This window comes from Misgurnus anguillicaudatus, chromosome 6 (assembly GCF_027580225.2).
Source record: "Misgurnus anguillicaudatus chromosome 6, ASM2758022v2, whole genome shotgun sequence".
NCBI lineage: Eukaryota > Metazoa > Chordata > Actinopteri > Cypriniformes > Cobitidae > Misgurnus > Misgurnus anguillicaudatus.
The window spans coordinates 21,973,563-21,998,360 of NC_073342.2; the positions used below are offsets into that span (position 1 = coordinate 21,973,563).

At 37.1% G+C, this 24,798-nt stretch overlaps 1 protein-coding gene across 1 annotated transcript; it reads left to right on the forward strand.

Annotated features, from left to right (window-relative positions):
• The first annotated feature begins 288 nt into the window (after positions 1 to 288).
• Positions 289 to 22,672, forward strand: washc4 (WASH complex subunit 4). Its single transcript, XM_073868774.1, has 33 exons — positions 289 to 460; positions 1,203 to 1,342; positions 1,438 to 1,491; positions 3,219 to 3,284; positions 3,381 to 3,426; positions 3,851 to 3,918; positions 4,009 to 4,091; positions 4,212 to 4,254; positions 4,331 to 4,434; positions 4,560 to 4,680; positions 5,436 to 5,559; positions 5,851 to 5,978; positions 6,060 to 6,220; positions 6,335 to 6,461; positions 6,600 to 6,725; positions 9,530 to 9,637; positions 9,797 to 9,943; positions 10,924 to 11,003; positions 11,131 to 11,236; positions 11,604 to 11,720; positions 11,805 to 11,973; positions 14,964 to 15,118; positions 15,202 to 15,274; positions 15,330 to 15,435; positions 15,486 to 15,621; positions 15,708 to 15,816; positions 16,550 to 16,616; positions 17,945 to 18,031; positions 18,142 to 18,289; positions 18,368 to 18,464; positions 18,540 to 18,736; positions 21,657 to 21,753; positions 22,337 to 22,672. The coding sequence occupies exons 1-33, from the start codon at positions 400 to 402 to the stop codon at positions 22,405 to 22,407; spliced, it is 3,522 nt and encodes a 1,173-aa protein (XP_073724875.1). The 5' UTR covers positions 289 to 399; the 3' UTR covers positions 22,408 to 22,672.
• The last annotated feature ends 2,126 nt before the right edge of the window (positions 22,673 to 24,798 follow it).

A 24,798-nucleotide genomic window follows, 5' to 3' on the forward strand; every position in this document is an offset into this window, starting at 1 on the left:
ATGTAACGTTAGTTTTGCTACCGTGTTTTTGATCATAAAGAAAGACATTGGAGTATATAATAAATAAAAGTATAGTAACGTAGCCCGCAAAGCTGCAATCTGTAAGTTTTTCCTAAAAATAAATTAAAATCCGTCTTTGACCAAAAAATAAAATAAGTTCATAACGCACAGAGCTCGAATCGCTCTCGCGGTACTTTGATGTCATATGCTGATTCGTCTGCGCAAGGCTGTAGACAGGAAGTTCGCGTGCAAATCATGTGACTTTCAGCACAGCAGCACAACCAACCCTCCCCTCTCTGTCTGTGCTTGTGTGTGTGTGAGAGATTTTCCCAATGAGATGCAAACACAGTGAGCTAATGGCAGTTTTCTGCTAGCACTGTGTGTGTTGTTTATTTCAGTATGGCAGTGGATTCATTATCTCCTGATTGGGAGTTTGATCGCTTTGATGATGGATCGCAAAGTGAGTAACGCGCGCCATCGGTTTGCTGGATTTGTTTTTGATGTGACGGCTTTAAAAAACCTGTGACTAGCTGTGTAATGTTAGCAAGAAGTCAGATGACCAGGGAAAGTGATCAAGTTCAAGCACTCTGATTAGATTTAATGTTTTTGAGCTTTATTGATCGTACAAATAATTTCGTTAATAAGCAAGTCTTTCACTTTCATTTGAACGTGTTTACACATTGCATTAATAGATTGAATTTCGTTTTCTGCACAATCTTAGAAAGTAATTTGATTAGTGCATTATTAGTGGGCAGCCAGATTTTAATTTGCTTGCTTATATAACGGTATACCGGAAGTGAATGTTTTTTAATTGCAAGGTAATTTCAAGGTTTAATATTAATGCACACATTGTGCATAACATTTTGGATTTGGTTTATTGATTTCTAAAAACTAATCTCATATGTGCACAATATAAATTATGCATATTTATATGCAATAACGTATAAATTGCACCTGTCAAGGCGACTCGCAGTACCCGGATGAGGCTGTGTTATTAGTTTCCAGGCGGTTGTTATCTGGGAATAATCAGATTCAAGCATTCCAGGGCAACTTGTAATAACTATAAGTAATGTAGAGGTAACTAATATGTGTACAGATAAAGATACAAATATATGCATACATTATGTTTTATCTGTCCAAATAAGGAAGGACAAATCGCTGGTTTGGTGTTGACTTTTTGCGTCTGCTTCCTTCCTTGCCAGAAATTCACACAGAAGTGCAGCTTAAAAGCTATGAGAAGTTTCTAGAGGACTACGCCACTCAGCTCCAGGGCATCGAGGAAGCGTTAGATGAGTCTGTCGGAGATGTATGGGACTTTACTCTGGATCCTATTGCTTTAAAGGTATTGCATTATTAGACATTCTTTCTTGTTGAATTGCATTCATCCGCTGTTTGGCTGTGAAGTATAACTCTTTCAGTCTTTGTTGTTTTATACAGCTCCTACCATATGAACAGTCCTCACTACTGGAGCTCATCAAAACTGAAAATAAGGTATAACAAAGATTTGAAAAATAATGCTCGACAACTATTTTAAAGGAAAAGTTGACCAAATATTAACATTTTTATGGAAAATCACTTGCCACTGTAATTTTGCATTTTATATATATATATATATATATATATATATATATATATATATATATATATATATATATATATATATATATATATATATATATATATATATATATATATATATATATATATATATATATATATATTTAACCAATATCGCTCGAGTAGGAGTGTGATATAGCTCTATATCATCACGGCTGTGATTAGGCCAGAGGCACGAGGCCGTAGGCAGTCACAGCCGTGATGATATAGAGCTATATCGCACGACTCCGAGAGCGATATTGCTTTTATACAACAGTTCGACGGCACACGTTTGAAAAACGAAAACTAGAAAACAACAACGGAGTTATTTTAAAAGCCTCTTTGTTTGAGAACTACTTCTTCCGCCACGGATTTGAGGGCGGCCAGAATGACAGGTAAAACTTTCGGCTGCTTTGAAACTCAAAAAAACTCAATGGACGGAAAAGCCGTTACTTTATATTACCGTTTCTTGGTCACAAAGTGTAGTTTTAAGATTAGTTCAGTCGAGAATGTATCTGTATTATATTTAAATCTGCAGTCGATTAGTAAAGATAGCGCCTGTTTGAACGTTTGCTTAGTGAGATTCGGTACGAATGAGAACCAAAGCATGAGCGGACATCAGTGTTCACTCGCCCCGCTGACCACCGCCCTCTCTGGGCTACATTTCTGAAAGAAATACCCTGGCTCTCATGTTGGCCTTGTTTGTTTATGATCGTCAAAATGAGATCAAATCAGCAGTATTTGGTGTCATGATCAAACTATTACTTGTTTTTTAATTCATATTTAGTGTCTTTTGTGTTGTTATTGTTTTGGCGCGAGGTAAAAGTTAATAAAACTATACTTGTATAACGCTACTATTGCTTTCTCATTTATTCTTAACGTGATACGAGCACTCGATTATTATTATTAAACTTTGTTCTTGTCAGTACTATATAAAACGTTTTTTTATAAGTGTCAGAGAGATGTTTTTGCATGCTGCTTATAAATATATCAGTGGCGATATCTCCTAACATGTTTTAATAGTCACGTCACAATAAAGTAAATGATCAATGTCCACATTTAAAAGCTGCGGTGCTTACCTGCAGTTTCACGGTGTTTTCGCGTTCTGATGAGATATAGCTCCAGAAAAAAACGAGTGTTTATATTCCTCTTTCTAAGTGTTAATTGTCCACACGATGTGACAAGACATTTCTCCCATTAACTTTAACGTAACATCCAATAATAACTTCCGATTGGGGATTCACAGACTGATTTATGAGCTAGTAAACTAATGAGATACACGGAGAGTGATTCAAAACAGCGCGTCTGTGTTTTTCCATTCAGAGATGAGCCTGCTTAGGACCTCCATTCACTAGGTGGCGGAATGATACGAAAGGTGAAGCGGTTACAGTGCCGATATTAGCACAATATCGCATAGCTCTTAGCCAATCAGATTCGAGAACCAGAAAGAACTGTTGTATAAATATATATATATATATATATATATATATATATATATATATATATATATATATATATATATATATATATATATATATATATATATATATATATATATATATATATATATATATATTTGCATATATTAAGGTACTTTACCCCTATTTGTTTTTTTTTATCAGGTGCTTAACAAAGTCATCACAGTTTATGCAGCATTGTGCTGTGAGGTCAAAAAACTAAAGTATGAGGTACGTTGGTGAATAGATCAATTATATAATATTATATAAAGGTAGTTATTTAATACCTATGTTAATTGACATTTGTTTTGTGATTTCTACTTTCAGGCCGAAACAAAGTTCTATAATGGCTTGTTGTATTATGGTGAAGGAGGTAATAATTTCTGTTTGCATAAAATTATCGCCATTTTTTTCTTCATAATGTGTATTTTTGAGTGAAGCAAGATATTACAGAAAATTTGGGCGGCGGGACTTAATTTAATCCTCCGAGATTTAGTGGGACCATGAAATCCTTGAAAGCTTGTGAATCTGGGGAAAATAATTCAAGTTTTTGAAAATATACATGCATAGATACAGGTCATTGAAAGTGCTTGAATGTGTTTTATGCAAGAAGCATGTGTTGCGGCCACTGTGATTGGCTGTTGGCCACGCTTCAGGCAAGCCTTCCGTCAAGCGTTAACGCTTTCACCCCGTGTGAATGTACCATTATTCTGCAAACAATTAGTTGCAATTAGTTGTTATCCAGCCCTAAAAAGTATCCTTAAATAACTTTTATCATGACATTTTTTGGATTGCAGTGTCTGATACTAGTGTGGTGGAAGGAGAGACTCAAATTCAGATGGGTCGCTTCATTTCCTTCTTGCAGGTTTGATATTGAACAGATTTTATTTCGATTTTCTTGTTGCATTCGAGACATGACAGAGCCCTCAATGACATGGATTTTTTGTTTTTACAGGAGCTTTCTTGCTTTGTCTCCCGTTGCTTTGAGGTGGTGGTCAATATGGTCCACCAATTGGCTGCTTTATACAACAGCAACAAGTGAGAGGCTAAAATACAGACTGTGTTATTGAACTGTTCATTGTAATGTTGATGCTTAATGTGTTGCTGTGTTGGCTGTAGTTAGGACTCTGTGTAATGTTTTAATTTCTCAACCTCTAGGAATGCGACAAAAATCATTGAGTCCACAGGCGTACACTTTCAGGTAACTTTCTTTGTCATGTGATCTTACATTCATCCATGTTTTCTTGTGTTAATGGCGGCCCTGTGTCTTTATTCAGACAGTGTATGAGCATCTGGGTGAACTTCTGGTGATCCTCATCACGCTGGATGAGATCATGGAGAACCACGCCACGCTGAAGGATCACTGGAAGATGTACAAAAGGTGGCCAGAGTCTTCAAAATGTTTTACTAGTCGCTAAAACTAAATGAAGAGACCAAATGAAGACCATCAGGGATGTTCTTCCTGTTTGCTGATCGCGTACCTGTGTTTTTTTTTTTTTTTTGCAGGTTACTGAAATCTGTCCATCATAACCCAGCCAAGTTCGCCATCCCAGAGGAGAAACTGAAGCCATTTGAGAAGCTCTTACTTAAGCTGGAGGGGCAGTTGTTGGACAGCATGATCTTTCAGGTCTGGACCTACATTTCCTTATTCAGCTAGTGAGGGCATGAGAAACGTGAAAAACCGACCTTAGGCATGTAAGGGATAATGTGTAGACAGGCATTAGTTCTGATCCTTAAAGGAAAACACCACCCTGTTTCAATATTTTACTGTGTTCTTACCTCAACTTAGATTAATTAATACATGCCTATCTTTATTCAATGCGCGAACTTAATCATTGTACAGCGTGTCATAAATGTGTTAGCATTTAGCCTAGCCCCATACATTCCTTAGGATCCAAACAGGGATGAATTTAGAAGCCACCAAACACTTTCATGTTTTCCCTATTTAAAGACTGTTACATGAGTAGTTACACGAGTAAGTATGGTGACACAAAATAAAACTTTTGTTTGGAGTAATAGGAATGAATGGGGCTAGGCTAAATGCTAACACATTCAAGAAACACTGTACAAAGATTAAAATTGCACGCATTAAAAAAGATAGGTATGTATTAATTCATCTAAGTTGAGGTAAGAACATAGTAAAATATTGCAAAACTGTGGTGTTTTCCTTTAAATCTGATGATAAGAGAAGTAAACCTATGTATCCCTGGACCACAAAACAAGTCTTAGGGGGGCAATTATTTTAAATTGATATCTGTACCTCATCTGAAAGTTGAAATATATAAATCTACAGGAATTAAACTAGGCAGTTAAATGTGGTTTTTATGTTGAAATATTGTCATAATATCAGCTTTAAGTTTACTCTTGTTACTTTCCATATAGGCTTGTGTGGAGCAGAGGTTTGATAATCCAGGAGAGGGAGTGTCTGTCTCTAAAAACAGTGCCTTTGCTGAGGAGTTTGCCTGTAATATAAGAACCATTTTTACCAATGTTGAGTCAAGGCTTGGTTAGTAGTCATTCTTTTATCAAAGAACATGAATTACAACAATTTAGTGATTTAGCAGATGTTTTATCCAACATATACATTTTAAATATACACAACTTTTTGCATTTGGCAGATGCTTTCATACATTCATATACATTTTTATCAGTATGTGCATTCCTTGAGAATCAAACCCACAACCTTTTATGCTGCTAACACAATGCTTTAACAAATGAGCTGCTATAGGAACACATCTATCATTGTTGTAGTTATTATTATGGAAAGTGGGCCTTTATCGTGTTACGTGTCTTATAGGGGAACCGTCTGAGATCGATCAGAGGGACAAGTACGCAGGCATTTGCTGTCTCTTCGTGCTTCACTTCCATATCTTCAGGACTGTCGACAAGAAGATGTACAAATCCCTGCTGGACGTGTGTAAAAAGGTAAGCATACTTGCTTGTATACTAAATATGTGCTTTGTTAGTTATTATTTTTAAGTCTCATAGTTTTACTCTGTCCGCCAGGTGCCCGCAGTGACATTGGTAGCAAACATCGTCTGGTTTCCTGACACGTTTTTGACGAACAAAGTTCCTGCGGCTGCCAAACTGATGGATAAGAAAAGCCTCCAAACCATCATCAGCAACAGAGATGCATACTTACAGCAAAAAGCACAGATGCTAATAAAGTAAGATGTATTAGCTTTTATTTCTTTTACAATAAAGCTTTAAAACGTTTGGACAAATTAAAGAGTACCAGATATTGGCTTGTAGTTTGAACATTCCGATGTGTCATTGTGCAGGTACATGCAATCTTACTACATCTTTGTGACCTCTTGGATGATGAAGATGGAGTCCATATTATCTAAAGAAACAAAACCGGACAAGCAGTTTGAAGACTTGAGCAATAGGTGCAATGTATTTGTACAGGTACATATAAACATTTACATTTTTCGACAGAGAATGATTGGGTGTTTAATTTCCAGGGAGCAGGCATACTGATAACTTGATACTTTAAATACACTGTGAGTCTGCCAAATGCATAAATAGATGTCTTTTTCTCTTTAGGGAATCCTGTATGCTTACAGCATCAGCACCATCATCAAGACAACCATGAACATGTACATGTCAATGCAGCGGCCGATGACCAAGACCTCTGTGAAGGCCCTATGCCGATTGGTGGAGCTGTTAAAAGTGAGTTGATGAGAATTGTCAGAAGCTTTGAAGCGCACAGTGTTTATAAGCAGCAGTGTTTATAATGCACAGGCTTTGAAGCGCATGGTGTTTATAAGCAGTGTTTATCATACACAGGTTTTGAGACACAATTCTCAGTGTTTATAATGCATAGGCTTTGAAGCGCACAGTGTTTATAAGCAGCAGTGTTTATCATGCACAGGCTTTAAAGCGCATAGTGTTTATAAGCTGTGTTTATCATACACAGGTTTTGAGACACAATTCTCAGTGTTTATAATGCACAGGCTTTGAAGCGCACAGTGTTTATAAGCAGCAGTGTTTATCATGCACAGGCTTTAAAGCGCATAGTGTTTATAAGCTGTGTTTATCATACACAGGTTTTGAGACACAATTCTCAGTGTTTATAATGCACAGGCTTTGAAGCGCACAGTGTTTATAAGCAGCAGTGTTTATCATGCACATGCTTTGAAGCTCATGGTGTTTATAAGCAGTGTTTATCATACACAGGTTTTGAGACACAATTCTCAGTGTTTATAATGCACAGGCTTTGAAGCGCACAGTGTTTATAAGCAGTGTTTATCATGCACAGGCTTTGAAGCGCGCAGTATTTTTCATGCACAGGCTTTGAAGTGTACAGTGTTCATAAGAAATGTTTATAATGCTCACTGGCTATGAAGCACACAGTGTTTATAAGCAGTGTTTATCATGCACAGGTTTTAAAGTGTACAGTGTTCATAAGCAGTTTTCATAATGCACAGGCTTTGAAGGTCACAGTGTTTATAAGCTGTGTTTATCATGCACAGGCTTTGAAGCGCATAGTGTTTATAAGCAGTGTTTATCATGCACAGGTTTTGAAGTGTACAATGTTCATAAGAAGTGTTTATCATGCACAGGCTTTGAAGCACACAGTGTTTATCATGCACAGGCTTTGAAGCGCTTAGTGTTTATAAGCAGTGTTTATCATGCACAGGCTTTGAAGCGCATGGTGTTTATATGCAGGGTTTATTATACACAGGTTTTGAAGTGTACAATGTTCATAAGCAGTGTTTATAATGCACAGGCTTTGAAGGTCACAGTGTTTATAAGCTGTGTTTATCATGCACAGGCTTTTTCATGCACAGGCTTTGAAGCGCGCAGTATTTATCATGCACAGTCTTTGAAGTGTACAGTGTTCATAAGAAATGTTTATAATGCCCACTGGCTATGAAGCACACAGTGTTTATAAGTAGTGTTTATCATGCACAGGCTTTAAAGCGTGCAGTGTTTTTCATGCACAGGCTTTGAAACGCACAGTGTTTATAAGCATTGTTTATCATACACAGGTTTTAAAGTGTACAATGTTCATAAGCAGTGTTTATAATGCTCACTGCCTGGCTAGGGAGCACACAGTGCTCATAAGTAGTGTTTATCATGCACAGGCTTTAAAGCGTGCAGTGTTTTTCATGCACAGGCTGTGAAGCGCAGTGTTTATCTTGCACAGGCATTGAAGCGCACAGTGTTTATAAGCAGTGTTTATCATGCATTGCTTTGAAATGTACAATGTTCATAAGAAGTGTTTATAATGCTCACTGGCTATGGAGCACACAGTGTTTATGAGTAGTGTTTATCATGCACAGGCTTTAAAGCGTGCTGTGTTTTTCATGCACAGGCTGTGAAGCGCGCAGTGTTTATCTTGCACAGGCATTGAAGCGCAGTGTTTATAAGCAGTGTTTATCATGCATAGCTTTGAAATGTACAATGTTCATAAGAAGTGTTTATAATGCTCACTGGCTATGGAGCACACAGTGTTTATGAGTAGTGTTTATCATGCACAGGCTTTGAACCACACACTGTTTATCAAGCTCAGGCTATAAAGCACACAGTGTTTGTAAGCAGTGTTTATCATTCACATGCTTTATAGCACACATTGTTTATAAGCAGTTTTTAGCACAGGTTTTAAAGTGTACAGTGTTCATAAGCAGTTTTCATAATGCACAGGCCTTGAAGGTCACAGTGTTTGTAAGCTGTGTTTATCATGCACAGGCTTTGAAGCGCATAGTGTTTGTAAGCAGTGTTTATCATGCACAGGTTTTTAAGTGTACAGTGTTCATAAGAAGTGTTTATCATGCACAGGCTTTGAAGCACACAGTGTTTATCATGCACAGGCTTTGAAACGCTTAGTGTTTATAAGCAGTTTTTATCATGCACAGGCTTTGAAGCGCATGGTGTTTTTAAGCAGTGTTTATCATACACAGGTTTTGAAGTTCACAATGTTCATTAGCAGTGTTTATAATGCACAGGCTTTGAAGCGCACAGTGTTTATAAGCAGTGTTTATCATGCACAGGCTTTTTCATGCACAGGCTTTGAAGCGTGCAGTATTTATCATGCACAGGCTTTGAAGTGTACAGTGTTCATAAGAAATGTTTATAATGCTCACTGGCTATGAAGCACACAGTGTTTATAAGTAGTGTTTATCATGCACAGGTTTTAAAGCGTGCAGTGTTTTTCATGCACAGACTTTGAAACGCACAGTGTTTATAAGCATTGTTTATCATACACAGGTTTTAAAGTGTACAATGTTCATAAGCAGTGTTTATAATGCTCACTGCCTGGCTAGGGAGCACACAGTGCTCATAAGTAGTGTTTATCATGCACAGGCTTTGAAGTGTACAGTGTTCATAAGCAATGTTTATCATGCACAGGCTTTGAACCACACAGTGTATATCAAGCTCAGGCTATAAAGCGCACAGTGTTTGTAAGCAGTGTTTATCATTGACATGCCTTATAGCACACATTGTTTATAACCAGTGTTTATCATGCACAGGCTGTTGAGCACACTTTTCACCGGCGGTCAATGGTCGTTGCAGACTCCGTGTCTCACATCACGCAGCATCTACAGTCTCAAGCTCTGACCTCTATTTCCATCGCTAAGGTATTGATGCATCAAAACATCCATTACTTGCGCTGCAGACCAGACAGACTTCATACCAATGCCTCTACTGCATGTGATATGTGTCTGTCACCACAGTACACCTGTGTTATTACAAGTGATGCTGACCTCCATGTTATATCCTCATGATGTTGTCTTCAGAAAAGAGTGATTTCAGATAAGAAGTACAGTGAGCAGAGACTGGATGTTCTCTCTGCATTGGTTCTGGCTGAAAACACTCTGAATGGGCCCAGCACCAAGGAGAGGAGGCTTATAGTGTCTCTGGCTCTCAGCGTTGGCACTCAGATGGTGAGTGACGGGGACTCTGATTTAATCCGTGTGCTTTTAAATCTAATCACAACAAAAAAACATAATATATTATATATTAAATATATATATATATGAAGAGTTTGGTTCCAAAACGCAATAAATCCATTTTGACAAATTTCGGTAAAAACGTGTTTTCTATACCAAGAAAGTGACAAGATAAAAAAACAGTATTTTCTGTTACAAACTTTTACATAGCATCTTTAGGTTATAAAAACATAAAAAATTCAAATCCATAACTTGATTTTCAAAGATTTATTATAAAAATGAATTCTTTTTTCCACAAAATGCAATAAATCCATGACAGTTTTTTATTTCAAAATGCTATAAATCTATTAAATCAATGTATAAATGTGCATTCATCTTTACCATTTTATATTTATTTAGTTGACTAGTGGTATACAATGATTAAAAATAAACATTAATGGCATTAACCAAAACACTTACTTTGTTATATTAAGAACACAATGTTTTAGCATGAGAAGCTTGATGCTGTCGGGAGAACAAGCAACCGAGTGCCCCTCGCGGAAATTATTAGCTGTTGATGGCTTGCGTTTGTTCCCCGTCACAGAAAACCATCACAGGTTTGGCAATGCTATTAAAGTATTATTTTGTTTTGTTTGTTGATCACGAAGTACAAAGTAGATGAGGAAAACTAGGACTCCGTGTACTCAGTGCGCCGCCATGTTTGTTTACATTGCGTGAATGGTCCGCTGTAATATCAGAAATGGATTTATTGCATTCTGTAAAAAAGGAGCTGTGGCGTTTGTCGCATTTTGGGAAAAAAGAGAGAAAAGATGACAGAATATCACGGCGGGTATTGGATTTTGCGTAAAATTAATTATTTACTTTTAACTACTGACCTGATATAATACTGATTTTGGCAGTAACTCATTTTTTTCAAAAATGGCGTTTATTGCGTTTTGGAACCAAACTCTTCATATATTTAACATTTTACATAGAAAACATTCAAGGACGAGGAGCTTCTGCCTCTACAGCTTGTTCTCAAGAAGCTGGACTTGATCAGTGAACTTCGAAAGCGGTGAGAACTGACATGTTTGTCAATGAATTTAGCTCTAAATCTTTAGCAATAGTAGCTTCTCGCTGTGTAATTTTTGTGGTCAGTTGTGTTGCAAGTGCATTATGGGATATTCTCTCTCTCTCTTCAGAGTAAAAGTGCAGTGCGACTGCAGTTTCCTCTATTGGCATCGTACAGTGTTCCCCATCTATCTGGATGATGTGTATGACAACGCAGTGGATGCGGCCCGAATACACGTAAAACAAATCTCGACAACACACAAATTTTATACACTTTTTTTTTTAGAAAGATAATTGGTTTGACCAAAGGGACAATTTTTTCTTAAATTTGTAGTTTGTAAATTTAATGGCATAAATAGCATTTCTATTTTATAGAATTTTTATGGCTGTACTGTAATAATATAATAATTATTTGGGTACAAAATAATTTCGGTTTGTTTCTGCATATTTTCAATACAATTATAGTATTGGTTATCTGATAACTTGCTATCGAAATGATCAGGTTTGCTTATGAAAGTTTGATTTTTAATAAGTCCTAACTAGAAATAAACTTATTTCTATAAAATTAAAATTGACATTTAATGTATTTTCCTGCTTTCTCTAGTACATGTTTAGTGCACTTAGAGACTGCGTACCCACCATGTTGCATGCCAAACACTTGGAGTCATGTGATCAGCTGCTGGCGTCTTACGACATTGAGATCATGGAAATCCTCAATGAGGTAAGAAGACAGTCTCTTTCTTTCTGTAAATGCGGATTGATTTAAATGAGTGCTCTATTGATTTACATGTTGCCTATTCATTAGCACCTGCTAGACAAGCTGTGTAAGGAGATTGAGAAAGACCTGCGTCTGTCTGTGCACACGCACCTTAAACTGGATGATCGAAACCCTTTTAAAGTTGGCATGAAGGACCTGGCTCACTTTTTCACTCTCAAACCCATACGCTTCTTTAATAGGTTTATCGACATTAAAGGTAGGTTCTCGCTATATAACTTAAATATTTAATTAACTTCACACATTTATAACGATCAATTCTTGCGTCTCTCATTCTTCCGTTCCTTTTTGCATTAAATTTTTTGCTTTACTTGGAAGTACATTACAGTGTGGAAGTCGGATGGGTTGTGAAAACAGCTTTATGTTTACATGTTTTGAGGTCAGATATAAAAGGTATAGTTCACCCCAAAAATGAAAATTACCCCATGATTTGCGTACCCTCAAGCCATCATCGATGTATATGATGATCTTTTTTCAGACGAACACAACAGGAGTTATATTAGAAAAGTCCTGGCTGTTCCAAGCATTATAATGGTAGTAAATGGTGCTTCTGATTTAAAGCCCAAAAATGTGCATTCATCCTTCACAGAAGTAGTCCACATGGCTTCAGGGGGTTAATAAAGCCTTTTTGAGGGCAATCGATGCGATTTTGTAAGAAATATGTCAATATTTAAAGGGGACACATCATAAAAATCTGACTTTTTCATAAGTGCTATAATTGGCTCCCCAGTGCTTCTATCAACCTATAAAATGTGAAAAAGATCAACTCAGTAACTTAGTTTTGGTAAACCATTCCCTGCAAGCATGTGAAAAATAGGTCATTGAAATTTGGCTCCCTTTGTGATGTCAGAAGGGGATAATAACGCCCCTTAATCTGCACTATCCAACCACGGCACTGCCATTTAGTGCAGAGATCAGCTCATTAGCATTTAAAACGACACACCTAAAAACGGCACATTTTTGCTCACACCTACAAAGTGGCAATTTTAACATGCTATAAAAAAGGATCTACAGTTGTGTTCAAAATTATTCAACCCCCCAATGCTGTTAAGGGTTTTAGGGAATTTAGTGTACATTTGTAATTGTATTCAGAATGAAATCCTACAATGACTTCTTAAAGAACCATATGCAACTAAAATAACATCAATTGGTTTTGTAATATAGTAGTAAATGTTTCTTTTGTGAATTCTTCATTGACACAATTATTCAACCCCTTAAAGAACTACCACTCTGAAGAACAGAGGTTCATTGAAGTGTTTTCAATACCTGATTGAAATACCTGATTGAAAACACCTATGGATGTCAGGGAACAGCAATAAAGCCTAATAAGCACCAATTAGGCAGCTTTAAAATGACTGTGATACTCAACTCCTTCTAAACATTTACTGGTGTGGTTACAAACATGGTGAAGTCAAAAGAATGGTCCAGGAAGACAAGAGAAGAGGTGATTAATCTTTACAGGAAGGGCAATGGCTATAAGAAGATTGCAAAGATGTTAAACATACCAAGAGACACCTTAGGAAGCATCATTCGCAAATTCAAGGCAAAGGGCACTGTTGAAACGCTTCCTGGTCGTGGCAGAAAAAAGATGCTAACTGCGACTGCTGTGCGCCATCTGAAGCGTAGAGTGGAAAAAAGTCCCCGTGTGACTGCTGAGGAACTGAGAAAAGATTTGTCAGATGTGGGTACTGAAGTTTCTGCTCAGACAATACGGCGCACCCTGCGTACTGAAGGCCTCCATGCCAGAACTCCCAGGCGCACCCCCTTGCTGTCTCCAAAGAATAAGAAGAGTTGACTGCAGTATGCCAAAAGTCATGTGGACAAACCACAGAAGTTTTGGGATAGTGTTCTGTGGAAAATTAGAACTGTTTGGGCCCATGGATCAACGCTATGTTTGGAGGAGGAAAAACAAGGCCTATGAAGAAAAGAACACCTTGCCTACTGTGAAGCATGGTGGGGGGTCAATCATGCTTTGGGGCTGTTTTGCTTCTGCAGGTACAGGGAAACTTCAGCGTGTGCAAGGTACCATGAATTCTCTTCAGTACCAGGAGATATTGGATGACAATGTGTTGCAGTCCGTCACAAACCTGAGGCTTGGGAGACGTTGGACCTTTCAACAGAACAATGATCCCAAGCATACCTCCAAATCCACTAGAGCATGGTTGCAGAAAAAAGGCTGGAACATTTTGAAGTGGCCATCGCAGTCACCAGACTTAAATCCGATTGAGAACCTCTGGTGGGACTTAAAGAAAGCATTTGCGGTGTGCAAGCCTAAGAATGTGACTGAACTGGAGGCTTTTGCCCATGATGAATGGGCGAAGATACCCGTAGATCGCTGCAAGACACTTGTGTCAAGCTATGCTTCACGTTTAAAAGCTGTTTTAACTGTAAAAGGATGTTGTACTAAGTACTAAGATTGCATGTCACTTGGGGGTTGAATAAAACTGATAATGATGTGAGCACAGAAAAGACATTTGTGGTTATTTCATTATAAATGTTATGTTATATTTGTCTGACCTACACATGCCTCTTTGATGTAATTGTAAGCAGGATGACTGAATGATCAAAATCAATGTCAAACCGGCCAAAACAATCAATTTCAGTTGGGGTTGAATAATTTTGAACACAACTGTATGAGGTATTTTAAGGTAAAACTTCACATATGTACTCTGGAGAAACCAAAGATTTATTTTATATATTAAAAAAGTCTTGTGAAATGTCCCCTTTAAAACAAGCTATCGTTAGCGACCGCTGCGAGAGCGTAAGAATAGGTAAAAACTCCATATCCTCTTGTCTGATATCGAACTCCTACAACATTTTTAAAAAATGCCCGTTTTAGATTTCCATTTCCTGCATCAACACTTCCGCATTCGTCACTATGCTACTACATCTCGTCACCATCAGAAGCACCATTTACTACCATTATAAAGCTTGGAACAGCCTTTTCTAATAACTCTGATTGTTTTTATCTGAAAAAAATCATGTTATACATCAAGGATGGGTTGAGAATAAATCATGAGGTAATTTTTATTTTTGGGTGAACTATCCCTTTAAGATTTGAGCTACTATATAAAGTAGCTTAATGGTAAAGCATTGCGTTAGCAGCACAAATAAAAAAGTTTGAACCAAGGGAACACACTGTGCCAAAAGTGTCTGCCATATGCAAAAATATAAATGTATGTCTTGCAGCCTATGTGACACATTATCTAGACAAAACGTTTTACAACCTGACAACTGTGGCTCTTCATGACTGGGCCACGTACAGTGAGATGAGGAACCTCGCCACACAACGCTACGGTTTGGTCATGACCGAGGCTCATCTACCCAGCCAAACTCTAGAACAGGTAAGTAATCTCAACATTTAGTCCAAAAAGTCAACAACCGTTCAGTTGAATGTGACATTGTATTTTAAACTTGTGTCTTGTAGGGACTTGATGTTCTTGAGATTATGAGGAACATCCACGTCTTTGTCTCCCGCTACCTCTACAATCTTAACAACCCTTACCATTAAACCGATTTGTCCGCACTGTTTGTTTAACAAAGAGTTTGTTTTGTAGATCTTCATAGAGAAGACCAGCAACAACAAGCACTTGAACACCATTAACATCCGACACATTGCCAACTCCATTCGCACACATGGGACTGGTATCATGAACACAACGTATCATCATGGTGTGATGAGGTCACACTGATGCAAATTTTTGCTCTGCAGGTCAACTTTACATATCAGTTCCTTCGCAAGAAGTTCTACATTTTCAGTCAGTTCATGTATGATGAACATATCAAATCCAGGCTCATCAAAGACATCCGCTTCTTCAGGGAAACCAAGGACCAGACGGACCAAAAGGTACCTTGCAGGACAATAATGATCAATGATGCAAACTTTATCAAATGTGAAATGCTTTTATAATGCATAATATCTTTTGTATGTAGTATCCTTTCGACAGAGCGGAAAAGTTCAACCGTGGCATCAGGAAGTTGGGTCTAACTCCAGATGGTCAGAGCTACCTCGATCAGTTTAGACAGCTGATCAGTCAAATCGGTAATGTTTGTTTGAACCTTTGTTTTTTCTGTTCAACACAACTGAATCAAGATAAATGTTTTGCCTCTCAGCCCAGAAACAAATTTTACCATAACTGTATTTTATTTTTTCGAAGTGTTAAAATAATATATCACTCGGAGGCATGTGACCCTGTCTGTGAAAACCCAGCTGGATTTTAAAAATAAATTCATCCTATATAATGTAAGGAACATTTTGTGAAAATATAACCTTGATATCTTTAATATTGACTGATGGGCATGTCAAAGATTAAAATAAAAATCAAATAAAATCAAACTTTGTTGCTCCTAATCTCATATTTAGATATAAAAGTTTAGTCTGAATTTCACAGACAGGGTCACAAATGATAAAAAAAAATCTTTAAAAATAAGTTTAATACAAATAGAAAATTTGGATTGAACTTTCCTATTTTCTATTTCAATTTAACTACTAAAGTAAGTTAATGGCCATTCATAATTTGTACTAGCCTTAAACAAATACTAAAAAAAAAACAGATTATCAAATTAACAGCTAAGTTTAAAATCTATTTATTATTATTAATATTATTATTAAATCTGATTCTGAATCTTTGGCTTTCAGCTTTACAACATTTAGTTGTTGTTTGTGGATACCATAAAAAATAAAATTAATTTCAAATCCCTAATATATTTTTGTTCATTAGTTTGTTTTTTTGTTCGTTCATTTTTAATCTAAATAATAATTTTGTTTTTTCCAGGCAACGCAATGGGTTACGTACGGATGATTCGTTCAGGGGGTCTGCACTGTTGCAGTAGTGCTATCAGGTTAGCGATTGCTTTGAAGTACTAAAACAAACTATTATTTGTGACCCTGGATCACAAAACCAGTCATAAGTAGCACGGGTATATTTGTAGCAATAGCCAACAATACATTGTATGGGTTAAAATTATCATTTTTATGCAAAAAAATCATTAGGATATTAAAGGGGTCGTATCATAAAAAAACCTGACTTTTTTCGATGTTAAAGTCCTATAATTGGGTCCCTAGTGCTTCTATTAACCTAGAAAACATGAAAAAGAACAACCCAGTAACTTAATTTTGGTAAACCATTCTCTGCAAGCATGTGAAAAAAGGTCATTGAAATTTGGCTCCCCTTGTGATGTCAGAAGGGGATAATACCACCCCTTAATCTGCACTATTCAAGCACGGCACTGCTTTAAAACTTTTTTAAGATGTCAAATAAATCTTTGGTGTCCCCAGAGTACATATGTGACGTTTTACCCCAAAATACCATATAAATAATTTATTATAACATGTTACAATTGACACTTTGTCAGTGTGAGCAAAAATGTGCTTTAAAATGCAAATGAGCTGATCTCTGCACTAAATGGCAGTGCCGTGGTTGGATGGTGCGGATTGGGGGGCGGTGGTGTCCCTTTCTGGCATCGCAAGGGAAGCTAAATTTTCATGACCTATTTTTTCGCATGCTTGCAGGGAATGGTTTGTCAAGGCTGAGTTAATGGGTTGATCTTGTTCACTTTTTTTTTTTTAGGTTGATACAAGTACTGGGGAACGAATTATAACACTTAAACATGAAAAAAGTCTGACAATATTGACATTTTTCTTACAAAATTGCATCAATTGCCCTCAGAAGGCCTTTATTAACCCCCTGAAGCTGCGTGGATTACTTCTGTGAAGGATGGATGCACGTTTTTGGGCTTTAAATCAGAAGCACCATTTACTACCATTATAATGCTTGGAACAGCCAGGACATTTTCTAATATAACTCCGATTGTGTTTGTCTAAAAAAAGATCATCATATACATCGAGGATGGCTTGAGGGTGAGTAAATTATGGGGTAATATTTATTACCCAATTATAGCACTTAAACATGGAAAAAGTCAGATTTTCATGATATGTCCCCTTTAAGTAGTTTTTACCAACATACCTTACAAAAAAACCATTGATGTGCATCTTGAGACAAGACAATGGCACTGATATATCTTAAGATATGTCACTGCAAGCCGCTTTTAGTAAGGACAACTCAAACAAGCATTTTAGTCTTAAGCCCTGTCCTGGAAAGCGCCCCTTTAGGCTTTTTTTGGAATTCATATGGTAGCTCCAGAGATATTTACATTGAAATGTATTCCAGGTTTGTTCCTGATCTAGAAGATATTGTGAACTTTGAAGAACTTGTGAAAGAAGAAGGCCTCTCAGAGGAAACACAAAAATCTGCAAGGTACCTCTGAGTGGGACTGTAATATCACTTCCCCAACATCTTTAAATCTGTCATTGTGAGGTAGGATTTCAAATTTCAAAGGTTCCTTCACATCTGTTTGTTTTTTTCAGTCAACTGGACTCTGTGCTCAGTGACCTGACCAGCAGTTCTGCCGAAGGCACCGAGTACTTCAAGAAGCTTGTTGGGGTTTTCGCACCAGAGTTTCGTAGCGCCAAGAACATGCACTTGAGGAACTTCTACATGATTGTTCCTCCTCTGGTTAGTCTGCAAGTCTTTAGTCTGATGTCGTTTGTCAGCTGCAAATCGCTTAACCTCCATCTTGTATCTCCCACCCAGACAGTAAATTTTGTGGAGCACTCCATCAGCTGCAAGGAGAAACTGAATAAGAAGAATAAGGAAGGAGCCGCCTTCACAGATGATGGTTTTGCTATGGGTGCGTGTTAAGCTTTTATCTCCTAATGGTGTTTTTATTGCAGCTGTTCTGAACAACACTGTAATTGTCTTCTAGGGGTTGCCTACATCTTGAAGCTTCTAGACCAGTATCAGGAGTTCGACTCGCTGCACTGGTTCCAGGCTGTCAGAGAAAAGTACAAGAAGGAAATGAATGCAGTGGTGAAGGAGCAGAACGTTCAGTCCACCAGCCAGGATGAGAAGCTCTTGCAGACTATGAACCTGACACAGAAGAGACTGGATATATATCTGCAGGTCTGTTGTTGGTCAAGAAGATCCTGATGCATTAGAACAAAGAGCCGTGGTGCATTCAGTGCTAGATATTTAAATAAAAAAGAGTAATGTTTTAAATAGTATAGCATCGAGAGCAGCTGTGGAAATGTGCTTTTTGCTACAAGAAACAGGATTTTAATGAAACTACACTGCGTTAAAGGAATATTCCATTCTCTTAAAAGAAAAATCCAGATAATCTACCCACCACCACGTCATCCAAAATGATGACGTCCCTCCTTGCTCAGTCGAGAAGAAATTATGTTTTTTGAGGAAAACATTGCAGGATTTTTCTCATTTTGATGGATTTTGATGGACACCAACAGTTGGCACTTGGCTCAACACGTGACAGTTTTTTTCAACGAGAGAGTTTCAAAGGACTGTGAACAATCCCAAACAAGGCATAAGGTTCTTATCTAGCAAAACGACCGTCATCTTTGACAACAAAAACAACAAATATACACCCTCAAAGCACAACTTCTCGTCTAGATCCGGTCGTGATGCGCCAGCATGACCCGACGCAATATGTCATGACGTCAAGGGGTCACAGAGGACGAACGCAAAACTCCGCCCCAGTGTTTGTTTACGAGTCTGTTGAAAGAGGACCGTTCCTACGTTGTTGTATGTCAACTGATACTAATTAATGTCTTTGTGTCAGTTTATTGTTTACAATGGTCCGCAAATGTGCGTTTTATATATGTAACACGTGACCTCCCTACGTCACTACGCATTTACGTTAGGTTGCGCTGGACCGGATCTAGACGAGAAGTTGTGCTTTAAAAGTGTATATTTGTTATTTTTATTGTCAAAAATGACAATCGTTTTGCTAGATAAGACCCTTATGCCTCGTTTGGGATTGTTTATAGTCCTTTGAAACTCCGTTGAAAAAAACTGTTACGTGTTAAGTGTTAATTGTTGGTGTCTATTAAAGTCCATTAAAATGAGAAAAATCCTGCAATGTTTTCCCCAAAAAACATAATTTCTTCTCGACTGAACAAAGAAAGACATCAACATTTTGGATGACATGGTGGTGAGGAAATTATCTGAATTTTTCTTTTAAGAAAATGGAATATTCCATTAAGGGTATAAAATGATAAACAAATGTAAGGAATTAAGTTGTTAGCTCCGAATTTGGACAACACTAAAAAATGTGACCCCGGTCATAAGGGTCTTTTTTTTTAAACTGAGATTTATACATCATCCGAAAATGAGTAAATAAGCATTCAATGGTTTGTTAGGATAGGACAATATTTGGCCGAGATCTGGAATATGAAAAAAAAATCGAAATATTGAGAAAATCTTCTCTAAAGTTGTCCAAATGAAGTCTTTAGCAACTGCATCCACTCGCAAAAATAAAGTTTTGATTTACAATAGAAAATGTAAGATAATTTTGACCCATACAATGTATTGTTGGCTATCACTATAAATATACGTGCGACTTGAGACTGATTTTGTGGTCCATGGTCACAAATGTACGAAACCCACTGAAGTTCATTACGTAGGACAGGGTTTCCCAAACTGGTGGTTTGCAGGGGGTTAGCGAGTTGATGAAAACAATTACTTACAATTAAATCATATAATGTAAATAAATAATTTTAAATAAAAAATCTAAATACAACACAACAATTATATATTTAATTTGTTTAATCTGCATGTCATGTGCCCATTACATAACACTTTAAAGGATGTAGAATGTAAAACTGTATTTACATAGGCATAGATAAATAATAATAAATCTGTACATGGTAATGACCTATCATGAACTTCAAACACACTTGTTTCTTTGTTATTTAAAGGAAAACACCACCGTTTTTCAATATTTTAGTATGTTCTTATTTCAACTTTTAATACATACCTATCTTTTTTCAATGCGTGCACTTAATCATTGTACAGCGCGTCGTGAATGTCGTAGCCCCATTCATTCCTTAGGATCCAGAACAGGGATGAATTTAGAAGCCACCAAACACTTCCATGTTTTCCCTATTTAAAGACTGTTACATGAGGAGTTACAACATTATATTAAGTACGAAGTTGTGACTGCTGAGTTAGCGCCATATGCTAGTTAATGCTATATGTGTTAGTATTTAGGCTGAAGTTCTACTATTGACTTTTTAGCTACGTTTTGCAGGTTCATACTGAAAAAATGCAAACTTGCCACTCAGAAACGTCTATTAACAATCTCCAAATAATGAATTATTCCTCAAAATCTGTATTTTTGTCTGATACAGGCTCAAACATAAGGTCTGTTTGCACACACACAGAGCTACTGAAATGAGCCGCTCTGAGAAATAGCCAATCAAACAGATTGTATCAATGCATTCTTTGGCACTATTAATATATCAGAACACTAAGAAAATTAACAGGTTTTGTGTACCTATTAAAATTACCAGACTTTTACCTTATTTACCAAAAAATACATATTTTTTAAGTTAAAGGGGAAAAAAATTCAGTTTTTCAATATTATACTATGTTCTTACCTCAATTTTTCAATGCGTGCACTTTTAATCTTTGTAAAGCGTCTCGTAAATGTGTTAGCATTTAGCTTAGTCCCATTCTTTCCTTAGGATCCAAACACGGATGAATTTAGAAACCACCAAACACTTCCGTGTTTTCCCTATTTAAAGACTGTTACATGAGTAGTTACACGAGTAAGTATGGTGGCACAAAATAAAACTTTTGTTTGGAGCCATAGGAATGAATGGGGCTAGGCTAAATGCTAACACATTCAAGAATGTACATAGATGAAGTGCACACATTGGAAAAAGATAGGTATGTATTAATTAATCTAAGTTGAGGTAAAAACATAGTAAAATATTGAAGAACGGTGGTGTTTTCCTTTAAACATGCAAATTATTGAAGTATTTACATAAAATCTCAAGTAAATGCATCTTTTTTTTCTCTGCAGGAGTTTGAGCTGCTGTATTTCTCTCTGAGCAGCGCTCGGATCTTCTTCAGGGCTGATAAAACCGCAGCAGAGGAGACTCTGGAGAAAAAAGACAGAGGTTTGTTTGTCGATCTAAATTTAGAACAGACTCAATGTCAGAATCCACACATCTGAATTCACCAGCGGCAGCCATTTCATTGTAAACAGATTGAACACACGCGCTCTTTGGTGACGTGGTTGATACGTTACTGTTGATCATCTGTCCATCATCGTATAAAGCCCGCCCTCACAATTTGATTCGTCGGCCGGTTTTGGTATTATCATAGTAGCTCCTCAACGGTGAATCCCCAGACCGATCTTCCCCGTTTTTCAAATGTGGTGGGCGGGGCTAAGATCGGCTGGCACCCAGGCTAGGCTTTATGCCCAGCTGCACTACTTCCTGAACTTCAGCCAGCTCCTTGTTTCCTGTCTGCCATTATTGGACAAACTGATTAATCCAGGTGTGCCTGACCTCAGTAGTCACAACAACAATAATCACACACACCTGGATTAATCAGTTTGTCCAATAATGGCAGACAGAAAACAAGGAGTTGGCTGAAGTTCAGGAAGTAGTGCAGCTGGGCATAAAGCCTATTGAAAATGTTATGGCGAATGACATTCTGGCTCTACTGTCTTAACACATGTATTTTTTTGGTTCTCAGAGGAAGTTACTAAAAGCGGTGCTGGTTCTTCTACCGTCGAGGGTTCTCCTGGCGACCCAAGTGCCAAGTGAAACCGAGGAGCAACCAAAGGAGTACGTGATACCAGGATTAATCCTGCACAAACTATACTTCTATTAAAAACATTGTATAGTATCTTTATTTTTTAATGTCATTGTGGCATGATGCCAGCTGCACTCATTTGACTGAAACTTGACTGTGGGTTTTGGACCAATGCTTCATTGTAAGACCATGAATGTTTTATATGTATCTTGCAGCTGTCTAGTCATCTGTTGCTTTCAACACTTGGCCATAAGAAAAATCTGATTGGTGGATGAAGCAGGTTGTGTTGGTATTTTTTCGTAATACGGTTGAAATATTTTTTATTGTATTTCTGCATTTGGGATAGAGAGATTTAAAAAGAAATTATAGGATGATTGTGTTATTCTCATCAAGAATATTAATGTACTAATGATTTTATAAGCAACTGCAACGTCACAAGCATTCAATAAGTAAAGCATTGTCTGCATGTTTATTTCAATTGCTGTGAAATATGTAGCAAAAGACATTTGTGCTACCCGACGCATCACGATGTGGCCAATAGTAAATAACATCAGTGCTGGAATTAAAGGTGCACAGTGTAAATTTTAGCGGCATCTAGTGGTGAGGTTGCAAATTGCAACCAACGGCTCAGTCCACTGCTCACCCCTCACTTTTGAAACGCATAGAGGGCCTACGGTAGCCGCCACCGGACAAACAAAAAATGTCATCGTTGGAGACAACTTAGAAAAAAATTGTCTGTTAAGGGCTTCTGTAGAAACATGGTGGGCCAAAATGGCGACTTCCATGTATGGTGACCCTCGGTGTATGTAGATAAAAAGGTCTCATTCTAAGGTAATAAACACATAACGGTTCATTATGAAAGGTCTTTATACACTCCTGATAATATAGTTTTGAATATTATTTTGCGTTTCTGTCAAGAGATCCTTTTAAAAAAAATACACACTGCACCTTTAACCATACAGCACCATGTCAAAAATTTCAATGCACTTGCCTTAAAGTTGCTGCTTTTTGACAATAAAAATAACAAATATACACTTTTAAAGCACAACTTCTCGTCTAGATCCGGTCGTGATGCGCCAGCGTGACCCCACGCAATATGTCATGACATCAAGAGGTCACAGAAGACGAACGCAAAACTCCGCCCCAGTGTTTGTTTACAAGTGTGTTGAAAGAGGACCGTTCCTACGTTGTTGTATGTCAACTGATACTAATTAATGTCTTTGTGTCAGTTTATTGTTTACAATGGTCCGCAAATGTGCGTTTTATATATGTAACACGTGACCTCCCTACGTCACTACGCATTTACGTTAGGTCGCGCTGGACCGGATCTAGACGAGAAGTTGTGCTTTAAAAGTGTATATTTGTTATTTTTATTGTCAAAAATGACAATCGTTTTGCTAGATAAGACCCTTATGCCTCGTTTGGGATTGTTTATAGTCCTTTGAAACTCCGCCGAAAAAAACTGTTGCGTGTTAAGTATTAATTGTTGGTGTCTATTAAAGTCCATTAAAATGAGAAAAATCCTGCAATGTTTTCCTCAAAAAACATAATTTCTTCTCGACTGATCAAAGAAAGACATCAACATTTTGGATGACATGGTGGTGAGGAAATTATCTGAATTTTTCTTTTAAGAAAATGGAATATTCCATTAAGGGTATAAAATGATAAACAAATGTAAGGAATTAAGTTGTTAGCTCCGAATTTGGACAACACTAAAAAATGTGACCCCGGTCATAAGGGTCTTTTTTTTTAAACTGAGATTTATACATCATCCGAAAATGAGTAAATAAGCATTCAATGGTTTGTTAGGATAGGACAATATTTGGCCGAGATCTGGAATATGAAAAAAAAATCGAAATATTGAGAAAATCTTCTCTAAAGTTGTCCAAATGAAGTCTTTAGCAACTGCATCCACTCGCAAAAATAAAGTTTTGATTTACAATAGAAAATGTAAGATAATTTTGACCCATACAATGTATTGTTGGCTATCACTATAAATATACGTGCGACTTGAGACTGATTTTGTGGTCCATGGTCACAAATGTACGAAACCCACTGAAGTTCATTACGTAGGACAGGGTTTCCAAAACTGGTGGTTTGCAGGGGGTTAGCGAGTTGATGAAAACAATTACTTACAATTAAATCTCATAATGTAAATAAATAATTTTAAATAAAAAATCTAAATAAAACACAACAATTAAATATTTTATTTGTTTAATCTGCATGTCATGTGCCCATTACATAACACTTTAAAGGATGTAGAATGTAAAACTGTATTTACATAGGCATAGATAAATAATAATAAATCTGTACATGGTAATGACCCATCATGAACTACAAACACACTTGTTTCTTTGTTATTTAAAGGAAAACCCCACAGTTTTTCAATATTTTAGTATGTT